Source organism: Takifugu rubripes, chromosome 4 (assembly GCF_901000725.2).
Source record: "Takifugu rubripes chromosome 4, fTakRub1.2, whole genome shotgun sequence".
Taxonomy (NCBI): Eukaryota; Metazoa; Chordata; class Actinopteri; order Tetraodontiformes; family Tetraodontidae; genus Takifugu; species Takifugu rubripes.
This window is the reverse complement of record NC_042288.1, coordinates 14,944,455-14,967,084: the sequence shown is the minus strand read 5'-3', so window position 1 is coordinate 14,967,084 and position 22,630 is coordinate 14,944,455. Positions and strand designations below refer to the sequence as shown.

At 44.1% G+C, this 22,630-nt stretch overlaps 1 protein-coding gene across 4 annotated transcripts; it reads right to left on the bottom strand.

Moving 5' to 3' along the window:
* Positions 1-1,190: 1,190 nt before the first annotated feature.
* On the bottom strand, positions 1,191-22,040 carry micu1 (mitochondrial calcium uptake 1). 4 transcript variants are annotated; one of them, XM_011603459.2, is made up of 14 exons: positions 21,845-22,040; positions 19,714-19,878; positions 18,155-18,332; positions 16,500-16,662; positions 14,744-14,787; positions 12,901-12,912; positions 9,160-9,165; positions 8,391-8,505; positions 6,843-6,925; positions 6,363-6,563; positions 4,632-4,769; positions 3,658-3,766; positions 2,074-2,163; positions 1,191-1,928 (listed from the first exon to the last, which is right to left on the bottom strand). In XM_011603459.2, coding segments are annotated over exons 1-14 (1,467 nt in total). In that variant the 5' UTR covers positions 21,847-22,040; the 3' UTR covers positions 1,191-1,767. The 4 variants fall into 4 exon arrangements, with proteins under 4 accessions (XP_011601761.1, XP_011601762.1, XP_003964262.1 ...); XM_011603460.2 differs by lacking the exon at positions 12,901-12,912; XM_003964213.3 differs by lacking the exon at positions 9,160-9,165 and having other exon boundaries at positions 21,845-22,002.
* Between the last annotated feature and the right edge of the window lie 590 nt (positions 22,041-22,630).

Sequence of the window (22,630 nt, the reverse complement as noted above, 5' to 3'; positions counted from 1 at the left end):
GTGCAGTAAAATGAGGGTCAAAGGTCAAACTCCACTTATTTAGAGCACATAGATGTACAGTTAAGTGCAGAGCCCTGATCTAAATGACTGCATGTTCTCATGTGTACTTTCACATGTCACTGTTGGGAAATACTGTTGATAAAAGGACCTTGAGCTTTAACCCTTGTGTTCCTATATCTGTTGCTGTCCATGCGTAGTATTGCATATGTTCAAGTATTGGTTTTACGCGTAGCCTAAACCTTTTTATTCAACCATAAACTTTTCAGGGGGTGTACGAAATAGTGAGTTAAATACAGGGTGAGTCACGGTATGAAGTGGGTGCTTTTCATCCATGACAAATCCAAATTAAGCCTGAGATCATCACGTTACTATGGTGTCCGTGCAGTTCGTACCTGTCCAAACACGTGGGATGGAGCTGTCCATCAGACATGTAGACCTCATTTCACAAGTGTTTATTTATCTCTCGAGCAGGAAGTACTCGGGTTGGATGCCGAGTCCGTTTGAGTCGTTTTCCCACATTTTTCCGAGGTCAAATGTCATCTAAAAAACCCAAAGTGCCTTCATTTTGGTGCAGAGGGGGAATTCCAGAGTAGCAAAGCACCAAGCTGCAGAGACAGCCCACACAGCTGATGTGAATATTCTCTATTCAAGGTCAGACGGCCCATATTTCATGAACTGGTATCAGTCCAGTTGCCCCTTGACCGCTTTAATACTCGTATTTGCTATTCATGCATGTGTGTTGGGTTTAAAATCATATCTGTGTGATCATTCATGCCAGAGATTAAGTCTTGAAAGAACATGAATGAGGAATATTCTTTGATGCAATATCCTTCCTCATACCGCTGACCACTTGCAACTGTCAGTCAAAAGACGAGTCAGGAAGCTTGTCTTAAGGGTGTGTGTGTGTGTGTGTGCGTGCGTGCGCTGCGGAACAATCTTTTAATGGGCAGCAGAAGCTGAGGATAGAGCATTCTGCCCATTTCAATTAGACCAAACTGCTGACCGCTCGTCCATACGCATCCCCTTTTTCTTCCTCTGGCGCGCTCTTCGGCGCTGCAGTCGTAATATTTAGTCTTAAAAAACCTTACGTATGATAAGTGACTTGCTGGGCGCGCTCCGATTTGTCTAATTTAGAGCTTAGACGTCAAGAAGGATACAGACATTTATGAGAAAAGGGTCAATTACTCTCCTGTGATTAAAAACTGCTTTAATACAGCATTTATTCAACATTCGTCTTCTATAAAGTGTTTGGACAGGCAATACTTATAATACATGTCAAGATCGAGACAACAGTATTGATCTTTTATGGAAATAACAACAAAAGTAATAACTAAAAGTCTGTGGTCAGTACAGACCAGTCAGCAAGATTTACACAGCTGAAGGTCAGAGGAAGGTAACTACTCGACTTCCTACTGAGTTGGGAGTAACCCTGCTAGAACATACTGCATGTAGATAGAAAAGAGTTGACAAAGGGTCATATAGTTGCCTGCTGACAGTGCATTAAACAATATGGCCAAAAACAAACCCACAAAACTTGGAGCTCTTAAAATACCCATAATGCCTTGGAAAGGGACTCAATATCAGCCTCTCGGGTCACATGGCGCTCTGTCAGCACGTATTGATAAAGTAGCTCCTGTCACATGCATAAATGATTGATAAATTCCCTCAGAGCTGCATCTTAATGAGATGGCGGCATAAGTTGTGTCAGTTCTCGAGACCTTTGGAAGAAGAGCTTCTCTGACGTCCGTCCTGTCTCTCCTCTCTCCGTTACGTCTTCGGGGTGGCGAAGTCCCAGGCGGTGTCCTGGGCACACTTCCACATGGCGCGCACCAGCCGGGTGAAGCCCATGTCCTTCGGTTTCTCCAGCCCGCGCATGAGCCGCTGCTTCATAATGGATGTGAACTCCTTATTGCTGAGCTCTCCATTTCCTGTTAAGGAAAGTAAGATGGGAGAGGGAGGACGGAGGGGGGGGGGGGGGGGGGGATGATGAAATAAGAGGGGAAGGATAAGTAAGAGCGCCCTTTTTTTTTTTTTTTTTCCTGATTATTGATGATCCGTCACTGAAAGTTTTACCATCGCAGTCGAACAGTGCAAACACCACGTCGCACACGTGATCCGACAGCTCCACCTTGGCTACGGTGCGGGCCACCTGCTTCATGGTAGCTGAGAGAGGGAGAGAGCGGTGAGAGACCAAAGGCAACAGGATGCAGAGGTACATGGAGAAAGGGAGAAGAGGCCCAAAAGAATGAGGGGAAAAATGAAATAGCACGAAGGAAAACCTCTCAGGTCCCCGCCAGGATGATCGATTATCAGGCTTCAAAGGGCAGAGGAAGAAGGAAACATAGAGGACTATGAGAGGGAACGGTGGCCAGAAGGAAAATAAAATAAAATAAAGCAATTTCACTGCAAATAGAAAGATGATTCTGTGGAAGCAGAATCGCTTGATCAAGAAAAGGCCTTTTTTTCCTCTGTGAGTAGTTCCAGGAAGCGTACTCGCATGTGGAAAGACTCCGGACAGGTTTGAACTCTTTCAACCTAAAGTGGGAGATAAAGAAGCTGACAGGAAGGAAGAAGAGCAGCTGTAACGACAGAAACGTGAGCCCAGAACCTCGGAATGTTGCCACGGAACTCAAGGATCCCCTCACTGCACCGCGGCCCCGCTTCGCCTCCCCCCACAACGACTGCACGTCTGATTCGTTTCCACGTCATCTGAAGTAATAGATGCAGATGTGCGCTGGGAGTTCAGGCCAGACTCGGAATAAACATGGAAATGTGACCATCTTATGAAAAGATTCTCCAATATGTTGGCAACCACAGCCCCCAGGATCCGTGAGTCGCCCTGAGCCTCGGCAGTGCCCTTCAGCAAACACAATATTCATCCATTTATTCATTTATTAGCCTTTCTGGGCATTTAGGAAATTATCTATTACTTTGAAATAAATAGTGGCAGAGAAAGTGTATTTCACACCAAGGCGGTTAAATTTAGCAATATTCCTTGCTCCATGTTTCAAGCTGTGGGTGGATTTTCCTCCAGGCTGTGCTCAATTACACAGCTCCCATTAAAGGAGGAACTGACAGCAACCGAGTCTGAAGTGATATTATTAAGGAGTCGGAATATCAGGAAATCCACATGGGTTTTTATACCCCTGCTATGCAGATGACACCCAGCTGTACCGGTCGTTGAGGGATCCTGCATCGACCGCTGCGACGCCCTTTAACGGGGCCGCCGACGCGTGTGGTGAAGCCTCTTCACGTGGTCAGGAAAGCTACGGTACCGGGCCCACGTCACCCCGCTGCTGATCAGGATCCACTGGCTTCCTGAGATCTAGTCACTGATGCTGACCTGCAGAGCTCCAGCTGCATCTGCCCCCCCCTTCCCTCAACACTCCTGTCCGAGCCCGCGCTACCCCTCGTCCGCTACATTCCACACATGAGCGCCGCCTGGCAGAGCTGTCAGTCACGACTAATGTCACCACCCAGTGGTGGAACGAGCTGCCCCCCCCCCCCCCGTTTATATCCCTCTCCAGAGCTCTGCACTATTAGCTGATAGTTGAACTTGCACCAGGTTGTTTGCGACTGTAAAGTCGTATTTTAACGACATTGTGGCTCGATTGTGTCTCTCACTGCAAGTCTCAATGAATGAAAGGGGAAGTTTACCTTTGTCTATGGAGGCTCCAGCCATGTGGTAGAAACTCAGAGCCGTGTCCACGTCGTTGATGTTCTTTAGGAACGTGAAAAAGTTCTCCACCTCTTCAAATGTGATGCCCTGCACACCCAAAAATAAATAAACTGACGGATGGGAAAGTGTATCAGGATCCAATCATCCCTGTGGTTCAGCTGGACCCTCCGAGCTTCACAGTCCATCGGAGAATCAGCCACGTATCAGGGGACAGGCAGGGGACAGGCGGGACAGGCAGGGGACAGGCAGGACAGGCAGGGGACAGGCGGGACAGGCAGGGGACAGGCGGGACAGGCAGGGGACAGGCGGGACAGGCAGGGGACAGGCAGGACAGGCAGGGGACAGGTGGGACAGGCCCTCTTTCTCAGCTTACATCTACTTTGATACACAAGTCAATTAACCAAGCCGTCCTCAGAATCCAGCTTCCTCTGCGTTACCAACACCTGCACTGTCCTTTTTCTTGGCTCTTTGAACAGATTCTGTGTCTCCTGAATTTCACACTTTAATCAGAGCATCTGCGGTGCTGCGCGTGCACCGATGAGCTCAATCCTGAATAAGGAAACCAAACCGGGGCTCATTTTGCTGCAGCAGTTCTGAGCGCGAACACGGCTCCAGCATCAGTCAGCTGACCGATGGCGTCTGTTACAGGCAGGCAGCTCCAACACTGAACCAAAGTTTCTGTCTGTCGGGGGTTTTTTTAATCTATATTTTTAAACTTTGCTGCTGTTAGATCTGTCCCAGAGGAGTCGCACTTGCTCAGGGCCGTGCGAGGAAGCGCTGGATAGCGCTTTTTTTAATAAATGTCGCGATGCTGCTCTGAATCAAGCAAAAACAAAAGGACAAATCCATCAGTTGTCAGATAATGGACGCCTACACAGACCTGTTGACCTGTAGGTCCACATGTCCCAACAGTATCGAGCGTTTATAGACCCCAGCATGCAGGTGTACCTACCTGGCCGTCCTTAAACATCTTCTTCAAACCCTTCAGCATCTGCTTGAGCTTGCGCGACTGGACTCCGCTGTAGGCCAGCAGCATCCCCCCGAACTGCCTCTCGGTGATTCTGCCATTCGCAGGATCATTCCTTTCAAACTGGAAGGGGGGGAGAGCAACAGGGAAGACTGAGCAGGACTGCAGAGGGACAAGCAAATTTCAAGCATGAAAAGCAGGCTTGGTGCCTTTAAATCTTCATAGCTTTCATTAAACACCCCACTAGAGACTGGCTCAAAACTAGCAGGCCTTGGCTAAGTCCATTCGGTCAGGCTGATTTATGTCTGGGGCTGTTCTGGTAGCTCTCACACACACACACACACACACACACACACACACCCCAGAGTGTGCCAAGGTCATTAAAATGTTAATTTCTCTGACCGGAGCAGCCGATGCCTAAGCCAAAAGGCTCACATTGGGAGTTTCATGGGAGTCCAGACCATTAAGAGCATTTCTGAAATAAAGTTCTATAAAACAAGCCATAACAGATTTCGTGTCCATGAGCGACAACGGAGAACACAATGCCTACACATGTCACCTTTATAGTCAAACTGGAAAAATCTGCGGCTTGTGGCTACCCGATGGAAGTATGTCTAAAAAGTCTCTTTCAGCTTTGCCGATCCTGGGGGAAATATTTAGCTCCTTAGCTGCTTAATACTTCACTAATGATGGACCAGCTTGTCGTCTACTTGGTGCTCAGGCCTGTCAGGGATCCGTGTACTTTTTCTCCACTTTTAGACTCTTCAGTGGAAACAGATCATTCTCACAAAAGGGTGGAAATGAATCACGGGAACAGTAAATGTGTGGGCTGGACAGCTAAACAATAAGCGGCGCTCACACAGGCAATAAACATCAGTAAAACCGTCACATTAGTTTCTGGAGGTTTAGGGATGAGGTGATATACATTCTGATTATATCAATGTTCACTACAGCAGCATCGGATATTCTGACATTGCTTCTGTTGTGCTCAGGGCGTTTTCTTGATAAAACAACCTTTTTTTTTTTTAATTCCAAAATGGGCATCCTTGCTTTTTGTAAAAAAAATCCATTATACTGCAAAGCCAGGCAGTAAATCCAGCAGTGGTAAGCAGCTATATCTTAAGAGTTTAAACACAAGAATAAAAGTAGGTGAAAGAAAAGGTTTAGAAGATGCCTTAAGGGCATGTTTCTCAATGAACCAGTTAAAGTTTACAAGACTCCGACTTAAATACTATTAAGAAAAATGTGCTAAGGTATAATTTAGCACCAACTTGACGAGTGTGGTCCAGTTTATTTGCAAAGATAAATATGTTGTTTTAGTTAAGAGAGTTCTGTAGATGGATCTGCAGCAATTATATTGCATGAGCATAAATAATGTCAATATCCTTTGTTAGAATCTTAGTCACTACTAATTAGGATTAGAAAATGGTTCTAAATTCGCGTAGCGGGGGACACCGGTAAGACGTTTCAAAAGTGTGACAGTTGTGTGAAAGTAATCCACACAATCCAGGCAGCACATCTGTCATCATCTGACCTCCATTAGTACAATGCCCACCTGCGTTTGTTTGCTTCTTCTTTCTCTGCCTCTTTGACCTTTTATGTGTATTTTTTTAACGGGTTTCCCAACATCTACTTGAAAGTGAACCTCCACACAAAGCCCTACTTAATTCCACTCATTATCAATCTCCTCTATTTATTTGCTTCCTTTTCATTCACCTCTAATTTGAGCACATCGTGCTGCAGTTTCCTCTGAAACTCCAGGAAGCTCCTGATGGTCAGTTTTCCTTTTAGGTCTTCTCCAAAGAAGTAGGTGGTGAGTGCTGAGCCGCAGCCAGCTGACTTCAGAGTGTTTCCCGTGGTGGACCGGTCTCGGTGTCGCATGCCCATACTCGTCTGGGAACGAATGATGCTCTGGACCTGTGTGGACGTAAAGAGTTCCACGTCAAATACAGTCTCTGTAAAATTAGCTTGATTTTAATGGCAAGCATCTAAAATAATAGTTCAAATTCTGCATGTCCTAACCTCTTAACCTCGATACCAGAGCACAGCCTTCATTATTCCCTCTGACAAGACGTCATGCTGATGTATTTTGTTGTTCTACTGCCTGTCACTACGTGTTGCTGCTCACTGTCCTCTAAGGGTGACCTAGTATGCACGTCCTAACGTATCAGTTAGCTGCTTCTGTGGGGGTCTCACCTGATCAAACTCTTCCAGATCCACCTCCCCGTCGCCGTTCAGATCAAACATTTTGAAGGCAATCTCAAAATTCCTCTGAGGAGCTGGACACAAACACACAAAAGGCAGAAAAAAACAAATCAATGCAAGACAATATCAAAACAGGCATTTTAACAGCTTGATGCTGACTCAGCTGCAAGAAACATCCGGTTTGTCTCTGATCCAACAGCTTCTTGTCTGCAAAATGACCTCCATCCACTCACCATCAACTCTGCTCATCTGCAGCACGATGATTTATTTTCAAGTGTCTTTCTTTTCAAAAATAAAGCCGTGCACGTCTGCACGAGAGAGGAACATGATCTATCAAGACAACAGGGCACCAAATGTGGATGTTGGGCCCGCATGGAGTCTTTCTTGACAGGACTGGGGTGCTGAAGGTCATTCCGTAGGGCTCACTCCTCCTTTTCCTCACAGATACACACTCCTTTCCACCAGTTGTTTGTCTAAGCTGCAGCGCAGCCAATACAAATGAGTCGCAACAGTTGTTGCTTCACAACTGTACAGGCTGATGACCTGGAAGTGGAACTGACTTGGCGTTACACTGTGAGGGTGAAGTGTTCCCGATTTCTTAAAGCAGTATATGCAGTATTTATGCTGGCTTGACTATTAAAAGTGCTTTGTGTTTCAGTTCTGCGTTGAGACTCGGCAGGGATGACTTCGCAGCATGCCACCTGCTTACAAGGCAACAGAAGCACCTGCGCACGTACACGGCGAGGATGCGGCATCAGGATTTAATGTTGCAGATCTTACTGAAGGATAGTTCGGAGTGTATGCTGCAGAGACCCTGTCTTGAACCAACATCCCTCCCATCAGAGTAATGGCAAGGAAATAGCTCATTTTAATGAGTAAAATCAAAAATAAACAAACAGGATTAAAAGATTAATCTTGTCTTGTGTCTAATGATTCAGACTGTTCGGAAGCAGTAAAGTTGTACCTACACGGGACCCTCAAGGCAAAAAAGACCCCTCTGAGCTATTTTTGTGGCCATGTTAAATGGGTTGAAACCAACCATAAGGCACCCTGCCCTGTCTGTCTAAAATGACTTGTCCTTGAAAACTGTCCCTGGAGACTTGTCCAGTATGAAAAGATTATAACAAATGTTAGAGCTAAGCTGGGAGGATAAAGTATTACTAGAAGTGAAAGCTTCATTTTCATTGCCCTGATCTTTGACATGTTGACAGAGGTACTAATATAGAACTGACAAACCAAATGCTATTTCTGGACTAAATAAACAGATTTTCTTGCCAAGTTTAAATGTTTCCACTGGACGTTCTTTAAAAAGGGCCACGTTATTAAGTCTGAACTGGGGACGATGATGAACTGGGGAAGTGCAGTCAGCTTTGCTGCCTGTTAAAGAGTAGCGTTCGGGAGCGTTCATTGCTTTCGTCTTCTATCTAAAACTGATGCTTTTATCAGATCAAAACCATCAAAATCATTTGATTTGTCATCATAGGTTCTACTATAGAGGGATTGGAATGGGACTTCTGTCAGCTCCAGAGACATACTTACTGGAAAGTACAGTCGTGAGGAAGATGTAGTCGGAAAAGGAGATAAGGCCACATTCTCCCAGGGTGTAAAAAATGCTGTCCTCATCTGCAAACTTCTCTCTCTCCTGGGCAATCTTCTGCTCATTCAGGTTCCAAAGAAAAGAAGAAGATGAAGTAGAAGATGTATTTAAACCAGCTAACACAGAGACGCGGCTTTTGCAGCTGCTGCAGGTGTATCCTTGTGTGTGGAAGAAAGCGTGTGCGTGAATCTAATCGGAGCTTGGCCGAGCTCGAGAATAATACGCACGTGCTCCACTTCCACACACAGCTACAGAGTAGCATAAGATCGACAGACAGTCAGAGTCATGCAAATGCTGCAGAAACAGGCAGGTGAGGGTGGTTGTGGTGAAAATTAGTCACACGTCCGAGCACGTAAACATATGAAGCAACAGAGGCTGTACTCACAATCTCACATCGATACACTATAGAGAGAGGAAAACATCACAAGAGACCGCAACACAAACACTATTGATTTCCTTTGATTAATATTAATCATTTGAACTAAAACAGTTGTCTCCCTTTCACAAACACACACTCAGAGTTCTCCTGTTAGAATGCGAATATTAACAGCACTGCATGAAAGTGAAACCACATGCACACTACACACTCAAGAGAAAGAGGCGAAACAGTGTCCCATTAATAGGACGCTCCACCAAGTAGTGGACAGATGGACAGAGCATGCCTTAAAAGGGGGGGGGAGGTTAGGCCACGCTGAGCCCGTGTGGAGTTACCTCCGTCTGCAACGTCCAATTCAAAGGTGGAGGAAGGAGGAGAAACAACTGTTAGAGAACAGTGTGGCCTCTGCTGTCTTTAGCAGGGCCTTGAACAACACAAATATACATGGATATTCCAATCATCCCCTCCCCCCGACAAACACAGACAGTAAAAGTAAGGCCGTGTTTAAAACAAAATAATTAGGGGGCACCACTCAAGTTAGGAGTTCCAATATGTCCTTCAGTAATTAATATGTGCACACATTAAAAATCTCATTTCTCCGTGATACACGGTGAAACCTTGTCCTCAGAGCTGTCTGCTGAGGGGACATCAACAACCTCGTCAGGAAATCATCTAATTGGTAATAAAACATATAAGAAGACTAATTTGGTGGCACCCCCGTTGAAGCAACATGATCAAAATGTCAAACAGTCCCCTAACACCAACTCAAGTGTTATAAGCTTATGGTGTTAATCATAAGCCAACTGGACTGTTAGACAATAGTGTAACTTTACTTTTCATATGTGACAAATTACAGGGAGAAGGAAGTGGGAGAGAAAGAGGGAAGTGAGGGAGAGAGAATCAGTTATTTCAAGTGCGGTGCGCCAACAGGTTGAACAAAAACAAGGAAGAAAAGTGAAGGTTTTGTCAGCTGAAGGCTTTTGCATGTAAGTGTGAAAACACCTAAAACAGAGGTTATGGATAAAGACCCATCAGATGAGAGTAGCAGAGGTTGGCATTATCCTCCCCTGCTGAATGACAGCCCTAAGCTCTCTGGGCCTGAGGTGAGACCTGATTATGCTCCATAAGACAGGAAACGAGCGCAACTACGCAAGCCGGCGTGCGCGCACCCACCCACACGGAGACACACGAGACATAAACCCAATGGGCCTCATTATAATGATCACACAGAGATGCTGAGCACATTATGACTAATAACTTGCATCCCAGTAGAACATGCAGATCGATTTGGGGGAGGGGAGCAATCACAGTTCAGTCTGCGTGACGCAAGAACGTGCTGGTAATGTATATGTGACTACATCAAACTGGTCGAGATTCCATCTGGGCTTTTCAGTTGGATGAGTTTGCTACTTGGTTGGGAGCTCATGCCCCATCGCCCTGCTTTATCTGCCAATATCCTATTACTGGTGAAGAGATCCTATTGGAGGCATAAAATATCGGATGCTCTAAAATGTTTGCAGTTTTAATCATCTTTCTGCTTTGGGTTTCAGCTGCAATTTATATTTCTCATGTTGAATGTCTGGTTTGTCAGTGCTCGTGAGCGTGTTTGTGTTGATCAGTTTCATCTTTGTAAGCTATGCATGTACATGATTTCTGTCTCAGAGCCGCATCACGGTTGCGTTCTGCGTGGAAAGCCTGTGAACTGAGGCTAATCCCCCCGGTGCACCAGGCTGCAGAGCAACTATAGCCACAAAGATCTGGGAAAATCCCAAATTGTCCAAACTATGAGACTCACATGAGGTAAAGCTAGGAGCCGTTAGGCAAAAGAGGCTGAATTTTATTTGGCTCATTTCAAGAGTGACAAAAATATTTTTTCTAAGAAGCGTGTGAAGAGGTCACTCTTTAAAAGCTGACATCTTAAAAGCATATTAAAGAATGCCAGAAAAGGTCAATTTAATTAGGAAGTTAAAACTTTGATTATAACACATTCCTCAAAAAAAGAACTATTACTAGCTAATACTCTGACCTCTGATTGTAAGAGGTTATGATTAGGCCGACATCATCTCCTGAAAATAAAAAGCTGTAAATGTTTTAAAATGTCACAACCTTTGGTGATATCTGCCCTATAGTGCCCTCTGAGCTTTATTAAACAGGTATTTGAAATGGGAGGTTGGAGTAGCTGGTGTGTGGGGTGTGATAGGAGGGCAGAGTGTCACTGACATTATGGAACAAGCGAAAGGGAGAAACGGGTCAAACGGGGGAATTTTAAAAAGAAAATAGCACCTTGATCTTTTTTTTTTTTTTTTTTTTTTTTTTTCCCCCCCATAGGTACAGTAGACAAGGAGAGTTCAAGGTGATTTGCTTGAGTGGTAAAGTCAACCTGAGTCTGACATTTATAGTGGCTGAAAGCTCCAACAGGGCAATCACAGCTTTGCTGCACCACACGAAAACACGAGGGCCCAGATTCCCCCGGTGCCACCAAAGAACAGCACCACAATATTCTGTGCTGGGTAATTCAGTTCATTTTGACAGAATTCATGCTCACATCTGCTCAACTTGAAGTGATCGAAGATGTTTGTGTTGTTATGTTGTTACTGATTATGGCGCATTAATCATTCGCAATGCTAATTACAGAGTAGGGGCTGATAACTCTAAATTATCACGACAATACCATCCGAATAACGGACCCAAATGTTTAATTTGATAAAAATCCAAGGTGTCTCACCACAGGAGAGAGGGAACCGAATTAGCTTAAAAACAACCAAACCTCAGCTACTGTCGAGGAGGATATAAATAAAAAAAATATTCACTCAGATGGTGAAAAACGTGTGTTAGAATTAAAGATGGTGAGAAAATACAGAGGAACAAAGCTGCAGCAGTCCAAACAGCGAGCCCTGCGAGCTTCCTGGGAAATGAAAGAGGCAACATGACAATTGTTACAAGGTGCTTTCGAGCATCAGAAAACTCCCCTTGAGTGACAGATATCTGTTGATCAAACAATAGATGCTGTGGCTTTATGTACAGACAGAGAACCAAAGCACGGAAAACAGTTTGGATACATTTTTCAAACAGAACGTGTCCTTTCCTCAGTGGGTGGAAAACATGCTCTACATAAATCATGCAGCACTGACATCCAGACAGTCCAGAGGATGATTTTGTGAAGGTCAGAAAGCACATCCACACGCCTTTGCGTTAGCTAACACGCCAATTCCCGGATCCCAAAATCACCATGTGATGCCACCATGCGTAGAGAGAGGGCGCCCCCACAAGCTGTTTTCTCTGTGAGGCACAGGCAAGAAAGCAGTGCATGCTGGGCAACAGGCCAGAGTGCCAAAGCGTGTCAGAAGCGGATAAAACCCCGATACCTCCTAAAAGACAGTAAATTATGAGTAAAAAAGATTCATAAAACAAGACAGAAAGAGTGCAGGGGAACAGTACTACAACAACGTCCTTATAATTGACTCGTCTGCACATCGGGACTGGAAATACGCATTTAAACAGGAAAAGTGATAAAATAAATCCCACTGGTTTTCGATGGTAGGTCCAATAGCAACACAAGTCTCACCTTGCAGTTTTGAGATAATCCGTGCACCGTGCACGAGCTAAACTTTGTGTAATCGTGACTAGAAGCCGTCCAAACCTGTTTACAGGCCAGATAACTGAGCAGATTAGTTATTATATGTTAGGGCTCTTTCATCCAAGCCTGTAAAACAGGAAATGTATTTGGAACATACATAAATCAACCCAAACCAAAGTTCTGTCTTTGCAACAATGATACAATGGTAAAACCTGGTAGTGGTAATCTAGTCAGTTCCTCATACTGGCCGTCTTCCTGATTTCTGCTTCATTGGCAGCCGCCATACGTTGAAAAGTGGTTGTAACAAACTGAGGCTAAGGCTATGTGCTAAATGTCTACTGTTCCCCTGGACTAACGGCAATGCAGCCGCACCCTGATAGCAAGAGTGAGTAATCGAGAAAATAAAAAAGGATAAAGGTAAGAATGAGAGCCGAAGGGAGGAGTACAAAGTGCAGTTTTTCCATTCAAGTGCATACATGCTATTCGGCAAACCCCATACCTGCCAGAAGTCCTGCAGAAAGGGAGGGGCAGACCAGGAAGATGGGCAGGGTGGAGGGAGGGGGGGGGGGGGGGGGGGGGGGGAGATGATGGCGAGGAGGAGGAGGAGGGGCGGGGGTATGGATGGGTGGAGAGGGGGATTCACGGGTGAATTGAATGGGGGAGACAGAGAAAAAGTCGAGGATTTTGGAGGTGTGGATTCGAGGACGATGTTTATTCACGAGGAAGGGAAGAGAGAGAAATGGAGCAATTACTCTTCATTCATGAGTGGAACAGTGTGACTGACAAAAGCGCGGCAAAACAATCCAGTCAGCCGCGTTCACGTTGAAAATAAGCTGTTGTCGGCCGAAGACGCCTCCTCCTCATCGTCACAACACAAATGCACATTAACTGTTAAGCAATCACATCATTACTTTTGAATAACAACACACCATCAAAAATGTCAGTGGGATGAACAGCAGAACAGCTAAACGTATTCAGGAGTTTGACCAATCCAAACAGGAAGTGATGGAGCTTGCTCGCCAAAGCTCGGTTACGCTCAGACAATACTACTGTGATCATTACCCCCCCCCCTCCTCCTCGTACTGCACCGCACCCCTATGAGCTCATCATTTACTCGGTGCAGTTTGAACTCCATTCCTTTGCTTCTTGGCAGGAAACAGCAATGACTACTTCTTCCATCATCTAGCTGGAGGTGCCCATTAAGTCAATGAGCGAAAGGCTCGTGTCTTTGGGGGGGGGGGGTCCTCTGTGTTCTACACAGACTGAGGACACAGCGTCCACATATATATAGGAAGTAGGTGGACCAAAGATGGGGATGTATGTGCCAAAGGTTCCTAGGATAGTCTTTTGTTTTCTTCACACATTTTTCTATCTATTTTGATTCAATCATCATCAGGGCAGCAAGGGAGCAGAGGGGGTTGTGATATTTTAATGAGGTCAGAAACTATGACCTCTGTGCTAATTAATAGTGAACACTAGAAAAATTAGAGAGGTTGGCTACAGGGTGTGAAAGGTGCTTGGTGGGATCAGTGGGAGGGCGGCAATACTGTAGGCACAAACCAATATCAAGGGTCGCAGTAATAAAAATAATGATGTGGGTGATTGATGCTGATGGGACAGTTTCACAAAGATGAAACTGAGGAAAGTCAGGACTTGAAAAAGGAGGCTGGTTCATTTTAATGTCAGTGTGTGGTCTGTTCAAAGCTCACTTGCTTTATTGTCTTTAAACAGATCATTAGGTAGTGAAAAGAGCTTCTGACGCGCTGACCTATGAAATGGAAGACTACAGCGGTTAGAGTGGACACAAAACACCTACGGAGGCTGCAAACAGAACACCAGTGAGGAGCTGGTTACTTTTTAACGGAACTCAAACTAAATGTTAAAACATTTTTATGTAGAATTCCATTTTATTCATTAATAAAGGGTGCAAAGTGCAAAGGTCATGCAATCAAATTGGAACTGTCATGATTCAAACGTGGACGTTTTTATAATCCAATGCAGAATTATTTCGTAGTGTCATTGTTCAATATTTGAATGAATAAAATGCACCAAAGACACGTTTGCATTAGTCTTTAGATACATTTGCACTATGAAGAAGAACAATCAGAAAAGGGTTTTTTTGTGTGTTGGCTAAATTATGTCTGTAGACATTAAGATCTTGATTATTCTCATGAATAAAACCCCTCTGGTAGAAAACACAGATGTTCAGAGAAAAGCCAAAAAAAGTATTAAGAGCACAGTGTTCATTTTAAATCAATAAATCTACGTCATCTATTCACAATGTGTTGATCATTAACACTTCCTCCTGCTGATCGCCAAGGTTACTTTAACCTGTTTCTTACCTTTCCATCGTGGCGTTTGACGATGAACTGATCCAAACCCAGATCTGAAATGAGCAGAGAGAAAACAGAAATGTTATGAGCCCCAAGATGATAGAAGAAAGATGTGGGCCAGGCTGTTTACTGTGTGGGGGAAGGAAGGATTTATGTCTGTCACCATACAGAACGAGTGTATTTAGTTAGTGTCGCACCGAATCTCTTTTAATAACTGACATGTACTTCAGATTAATAATAGTCATTAACAACCCACTTCCATACCTCTGCACATTAGAACAACTGTCCTTTGTTTATAGATGCAGCTCAGCAGCAACCTGATTTATATCTATAACACGCAGTGATTTTTTTTAGAATACAATTTATTTCTGTTTACGAAGGAGCCTGAGAATTCCTTTAGCAGCGTTTACTGCTGTAATGATTGTGCACATCAATGTTATTACGATGTGACGGTGTCGTGATTTAAATAAGAGCACGTGTGTTTGAGGGTCTTCACTCTGCTCCGTCAGTGTCACTCACATTTTTAAAAGTATATTCTTAACTTCTTAACTTCGTTTTTGTTTGGTCTGACCATACTTTCCTTTTCCGTATCCTGGTGTGTTGCTACATTTCTCTTTTGTTGTTCTGAACTCTAGCACAGATTTGATGAAAAGTGCATTTTAGCTGCGTGTCACTAAAATCTGTGCAGAGTTGTGGACATGTTTGTTTGTGCTTTAAAATGGAATCAGAAAATACGACTTTTTCTGATTCAGTGCTTTGTTTTTACTCTCTTCTCGCTCCTGTTCTTGCCTGGTGGGCAGAGGAGAATGGATCAATTTTGTGAGGGGTTTGTATTAAAAATACACACACAGATAAATAACACAGAGGTTCCTTTATGAAGCCGTTCATGGGAGTTTCATCATGGCCACAGACTGGCATGACTTCAGCTACCAGACACTCATTAACTTTGTGGGAGTCAATTAAAGAACAATCTGATTAAAATGAATCCTAATAAAGTCAGCCATAGGATTATTTGAAGCTGACCTTATCATTGTCATCACTTTCTGGTAGATAATAGGGCTGACACCTTGTCCTGTTCAGCAATTTGTGCCTAACCTTTAGGTTAGTATGTAAACGCAGGAGGGTGGGAGGAAGAAGAGCAAAAAGACGTTTCCACATCTGGCATATTTCAAAATGTCAGCGAACTGCTTGGTGTAAGAAGGTAAGATGTCAAAATTAGACCTCTCCCTCAGGTTCTGTGTTTAAAAACAGGTATCAACTGCTTGGATCTGTTCAGAAACACAGCAATTATTAACCATTTTAAACACACAGTGCTAAATATGTTCTCTTTATGCAAAACACACTAAATTATTGAAATGTTTTAATAATCATAAACCAATGTCAGGAACATGAAAGTGGTGTTCATGGTCTGAAGGGTTTATTTGTAAATGCTAATTTATAGAACTGCTCCAGTTTGAACTCATTAATCGCCACATCTGTTGTGCTGTGATTCCCTAAACTGGGAGTGACTGGACAGTCCTGTTGCTTCCTCTGGCCTCCCCATCGTACTTGAGATCACAGTCAGTGGGATTTGTTCTGGGGAGTCCTGTGGGCCAAGTGTCCCCATCGCTGCCCTGAGGGGGCAGCTGAGCTGAGTAATGCGGTGCCACCTGAGCGACATCATTCCAACACCCATCCAGAGGTTAACCTGATCTAATTCTGACAACTGGAGCACGTCATTGGGAAACAAATTAAATAAAGGTGGCAGCAAAGGCAGACGACTCACTTTCAGGCTGTTTCTCGTTGGGTGTGATGGAGCGTATGAAGTCCTGGGGAGTCATGTAGACCTCAGAATCGCCGTGCTCACTTATGACCTTCAGGGTGGCAAAGTAGCGGAAAATCTTGTCGGGAGTGGAGTAGGCTCTTATCCTGTTCTCATACTCCATCACCTAAAAATCAAGTTCCACACATTGAGAACGGGCACCATGAGTCCAAACAGGCTGGCCAAAGCCTGGAGGCAGTAGTCCAACTTTGAATACGAGCCTCTCGGCTGGCGCACAGTAATGCTGCCCTAATGGAATGGGAGAAAATAATTTATCCAGACTCCTGAACCAAACAAGAAGGAGTATCTAAATGTATCATGTCACTGAGACTTTAAGTTTTAAATCAAAGCTACGGCAACCATATGCGGGGCTAAAACAACACACACTGGCCATATGACGGTGCCACCTGTGTTTTAGCTCCACGGTTACCGAGCGGTCATTAAGAGCTGATCGGCTGGTAGTTTATGCGCCACTAAAACACTGGTTGTTTACACTTGTGTAACACACTCCACGGGAATGATCCACTGACAGCAGGAAGGAGGAATCAATGCACTGACTCGGATCAAAGGAGACGCATGAACATGCGACTGATGGCATGTCTCTCCGTTCTTGAGCAAACCTCATTGGGCTGAGGAGAAATCACCAGCAGCGCGCCCCCCAGAAAAGGCGAGCATCAGTGAATGGTTGAGAGGTTCTGGGACAGCTAAGAGAGGATGTATGAGCCTGACTGATGGCTGTCACCACTCTCTTGCTTTTATCTCCTCAGATTTACATCCCACTGATCTCAACATCAATTGCAGTGATTGTGGCTCAAACCCATTCTTTTGAACCTCCGGCCACTTTTATGCTCTCTTTCTATTACAAGCAAAGGCAGACTCCCCAAGCTTAAATTCTAGTTGTCTCTCCAATATGTTTCCTCCAGTTTTCAAAACTACTCTCTTAAAGTGCTGAGTCAGTCTAAAAGTGACAGCTTGGAATTGCAAACATAGCCAACTCTTCTTAAATTTTAGAATAATGAGATTATGTTTAAGGGGGGGAAAAGGGAAAATAATGGCACTTGAAAAAGATCCAAAAGATCTTTAAGTGATTCCATTATGTAATCCCATTGACATTTATCTATTTTAAAGTCAGGCTAAAGTATATCAACATAAACCTAGACCTCTATTCAATATCATTTTCTACCAAACCCAGTAAATCGTGCAGTGCTGTGATAAAAGATATATGGTCAGAGCAGAAGAGGACTAAGATGCATATTGCACATCTATTTCCTCTCCAGCCATAAGTCAGAAGAACCATTGCATCACATTCAATTTGTTAAAAAAAGCCGAGGTTCAAAGCTCTGCCTCTTTTACGGCTTCATCCTTCAGCGACATAACCTGCAGTGCTGCGAATTCTATTTGCTATTCTGTCCGCTTCTGCTTTGCTACCTAATTAGCAGCAATAAAATCTTCGGACTTGAAACATTTTTCATGCCCGTGACGGCAGCCGTGCACGCTCGTTTCCTCTGAGCGCTCCTGTAAAGTAATCTGTCAGAAATATACTGGTGTTTGCATATTGGACATTGATTGCTATAGCTTTCCAAACCACATTCAGGAGTTGGACTTCGTTTATTGATTACCTTGCGGTCCCGAAATCCGGAACGTGGCTTCTTTTTTTTCCCTTCACCACCATCCTCCTTTGCCTCATCGTTGCTGGACTCCACTGACTTCTCTTCCTCAGAATCGCTCACAAAGTCGACTTCCTCTCGGTCCCGTTGCTCGGAGTGCTGAACAGACGGTCCTGCTTCTGCATAAGCTCTAATGGAAAATAAAAACATCATCATCAAACACTGAAACAAGAGGTCTTCTATATCAACATGTAGTGAAAATAAGCTGCAAAGTGCAGACTTGAGCTTTAATTTTAGAGATTTTAAAGCTATTTATTATTTACCAGAGTGTATCTGAATTTTCAGCCTCTCAAAAGCGTTTGAACTTTTGACTGACAAGCGAGTCTCAGGGTGACGATGAAATGTTGAATATTTTATTTTGTATTAAGTTAAAGCTGAGCCCTTAAATTGAAACTGAAAATCTTCAGCTCAGTTTTATATCGATCGGTTTCCTTCAAATCCTTTAGTGACCCGACTATACGAGTGGAGGTTAACCATGTCAGCCTCCCATCTGGCTGCTTTACCGACTAAACTTCTGAATAATAACAAAGAGCCAAGTTTGTCAGGAGCTGAATTGTTCACTTTAATTAGACACAAGGTGAGGGGGGGGGGGCGAAGGCTCGGAACAGCTTCGTCCCATCAGTCTTAAACACCCTGGGGCACTATTTATCACTCTGCCTCCTGCAGCACGCTCATTCTGCCAGCACGGCACTAAACAACAGTCTCCTTAGTGATCACACCGATGAAAACATGGTCACACCACAAATTAAGCAAAACCTAGTGCACTGTGCACACACCACGGTCACTAAAGAACAAAAGCAGAGCACCTGACAATGAGCAGAATAAAGCACAAACACTAGTGTCAACATGTCAGTTGTCATGGTAGTCGAGCGAAGAGGTGAGGCTTCTGATGTGTACAACAGTACAAGCGGAGGATGCGACAGGCTCAGTTTCACTAACTCAGGTCTGCACAGGATAATGCAGACTGCATCTGTATGTTGTTGTGGCTAGAATACTGCAGCAGAGTGTGTAGGATGGCAGCTGATGTCGGACATGTGACACCACAGCAGCGTGGATCTCACCTATTAGCTCAACAAACACTTTTCAAACAAGGACGCCAACACCCGGTGGCTCCTCGGGTCAGCTGTGCTTCATTTTGTGCCGACATGATTTCTAATTGCTCTCTATCTGCTAAAACCTGTTTATTGGATGTAATCCGCAGTATTTGTAGAAGTGAGGCCTTGTGGCACCAGTGAATACTGTCTAGCAACAACTGAACGGTGATCTTGGTACACCAACAGAAGGGTTAGTCAGCACCACATACGTCAGTTTTGATAACGTTCCACAGTTTTAAACCAGGTGGAAATGAGCTGACATGAAAAACCTATTTTCTCCAGTGTACTTCCAAGGAGTCATTTTAGGAATGTACACTTCCACTTGTTCTGTTTTAACTACAGTTTGGTTCTTCTATGACATTACGGTATTTTCTAATCACAACTGCAGGATCTAGCAGGTATTCTTGAGGGTCCTACCGTTTCCAGAGCAGACCAGCGGTAGCAGAAACTCCTGTGACTCCGGCCAGAGCCGCCAGCATGCGTCTCCTCTGGGTGGAGCCCTGTCCTGCCCCGCTGTGGAAGCGTCGGGAGAGCTGCACAAGGCCCACGGATGCTGCAGACAATGCCCGCAAGCGCAACATCCTATAAAGGAGATGACAGGAGTCTGGTGAAATTACATAAAGCCCTGTATTCAGTGTGGTGTTCAAAGGTATAGAGGACCAGGGGATGTATAGTTATATATATATATATAGAGTCTGTCAACAAATATAGCATCGTGCTAAGTACGTTCCTCATGTTATAAGCTCTGGATGGCCTAAAATAAAACAATATTAACCCTAATCTCTAAAAACCAAAGTTTAGGATAACACTAATAGGAACTGGCTTCATAGTGCACTGCAAACATTTGCTTACTCATTACAGGAAATGCATAAATCTAATTCTAATTCTTATCACACTGGTGTCACAGAAGTTTGCTAAGCAAATAAGCACGGGCTTTTGCATGTCCATGGCTCTAATGTGCATATGCGTACATGATAGGACAGATAAATTCATTTTACTACAGCCTGAAGCTTTATTTCGTTACTATCCTCTTACGAATTCAAACTCTGGAGCAAAGTGAGGCTAAAAATATGTAAAGAATTTATTGCACATCCAGAAACGGGGACATGGGGGACCCACCATCAGCTGCAAACTATGATAATCAAACAATTATCAATGATCACATTCAGCACATCGTACTGCCACATTTCTACATTTGAACTCCAAAAGTTTATGAATTTAATCGAGTCTTTTAAAAAAACAAAACTACACAGAACAGCAGTGAGAAAGGAAGCTAAGAAAGCTAAATCCCAATTAAAGCAGACAACCACGTGAACTAGCATTTCTACGGAACTAATGTCAGCTCATTAAATGAACATCACAGTGCTTCATTTTGGTTTTTCATGGTCTGAACTGTCAATTAATATTCACCCTGCAGCAAAGGCAGGAAGCTGCAGCATTTCAGAAATTTTGCATCCACAAAGAGGTGATTTTTCTGCAGTTAAGGAGTTCAGATTTACTTCTGTCTTGTTCTTTTTTTATAAATATTGGAGCTGAAAATATCTGTATGTTAAAAGAAAATGCAACACTATAGCTTAACTTAGCTATAAATAGAAAGTGCACAAGAAAATCAAAAGAGAGCATTAAAAGACAACATAATAAATAGAAGAGGCATAAACACAGGATAAAAATGGTTGTGTGAGTTAAAACTAAAGATAAGCAGCTTTAGAGAGAAGGTTTGAGAGGGTAGAAATTGAACATATTTGTTTTTCCAGGTGGTAACTGGTGTAGTTAGTCCTGCTGTTTTTTCAGTCTAGTTAAACGGTTCTGAGACCCGATGCTGACCTGGGCCTGGGAGAACCAACATGCTGATTCTCCTGTGAGTAGTTAAATGGGAACTTGATAGAGTTGGAAAAAATAACCGTGGATTCTTATGCAAATGCAAATTATGTTCAGACCCATCAGTGACAGTGATTACATTTTCCTCTTTATAAATGCAGCCATTTATTCAAATCATCCATTTATTATCAAAGAGATGCATTCATAACTGTCAAAAGAGGGAGACAGCAAGTACAATTCTGCATGTTAAAGACATGTGCAACTTTCAGACCCTCAAGTTTTAATAAAGTTGTCTCCTCTGAAATGTACAGCTCCATGCCAGGGTCCATGTGCATGTGCATGTGCATGACACCCAAACCTGCGGACATAACTGGACCTCTGACTTTAAGGGATGAATTCAGGGGGCTCAATTATTAATAAATAACAAATCATTTTGGGAGCGCCCGCATCTCTAAAACTGTTCCATGGTGGACAACAGTGAGCCAAATGTTTGCCCTGGCGCCATAGGCTCGTGTTTAGAAGCTGTTTAAATCCAAATATAGTTTTATCACGTTACACCTGAACTCGGCTGTCGTCCCGACTGCGGTTGATGTGATTCTGACGCTTGTCGCTGTGAGTCCAGCAGCCTGACAGGCGTTTTGTGGGAATGCTAATGCTAGCTAGCGTAAACCCGGGGGGACAGTGCCGCTTTACAGCAGTTTCATCCAGAAAACATGACACGTTTACTTACATGGGGGTCGGAGAAACTCCACTCGGTGCAAATGACGATATCGGCGGTGTATCAGAGCACCTATTTGACTTTAGCGACAGCAGAGATGGGGAGCAGCCAGCAAACAGCAAACAGCAGTTCCGCGTTCGGCAGCGGCGGCAGGGTCCGGGGGGCGGGGCCTGCTGCAGCCACGCCCATGCAGCCAGGCCCGTATCTATAAATTTTCACGTTTTCAGCTCATGTTATTTATAATCGGCAGCCGATAGTTCTGTTCTTGTCGCCCATGGTTGGCAACACCCCACACCACATCAAAAACTCCCAAGACTTTGCTCAAAAAGTCGTTGGACTCACACTACTTCCAGAAGAGACTATGGTATCTTATGATGTCACGTCACTCTTCACGTGCATCCCCACCGCCAGCGCCATAGACACCATCCACAAGCACCTTCTATTGGACAAGAATCTTACAGAAAGAACAACCTTAACACCGGCCCAAATCTGCACCATGCTGGACCTGTGTTTGAACACCACCTATTTCCAGTACAGAGAAGGCTTCTACAGGCAGAAACATGGCTGTGCCATGGGCTCACCAGTATCCCCTATAGTTGCCAACCTATACATGGAGAAGGTGGAATCCCATGCCCTGACATCCTTCACAGGAACTGCGCCAAGCCACTGGTTCAGGTATGTGGATGACACCTGGGTCAAAATTCAAATACAAGAATTGGAAGCGTTCTCCGATCACCTCAACAAAACAGACGAGCATGTAAAATTCACCCGGGAAGAGGTAAAAGGAAACAGTCTGGC

Coding starts and splice junctions, on each gene's coding strand:
- micu1 (XM_011603459.2), bottom strand. Junction 16,663..18,154: donor CCGGATTTCGGGACCGCAAG/GTAATCAATAAA, acceptor CTTGATTTTTAG/GTGATGGAGTATGAGAACAG. Junction 6,564..6,842: donor ATCTGGAAGAGTTTGATCAG/GTGAGACCCCCA, acceptor ACGTCCACACAG/GTCCAGAGCATCATTCGTTC.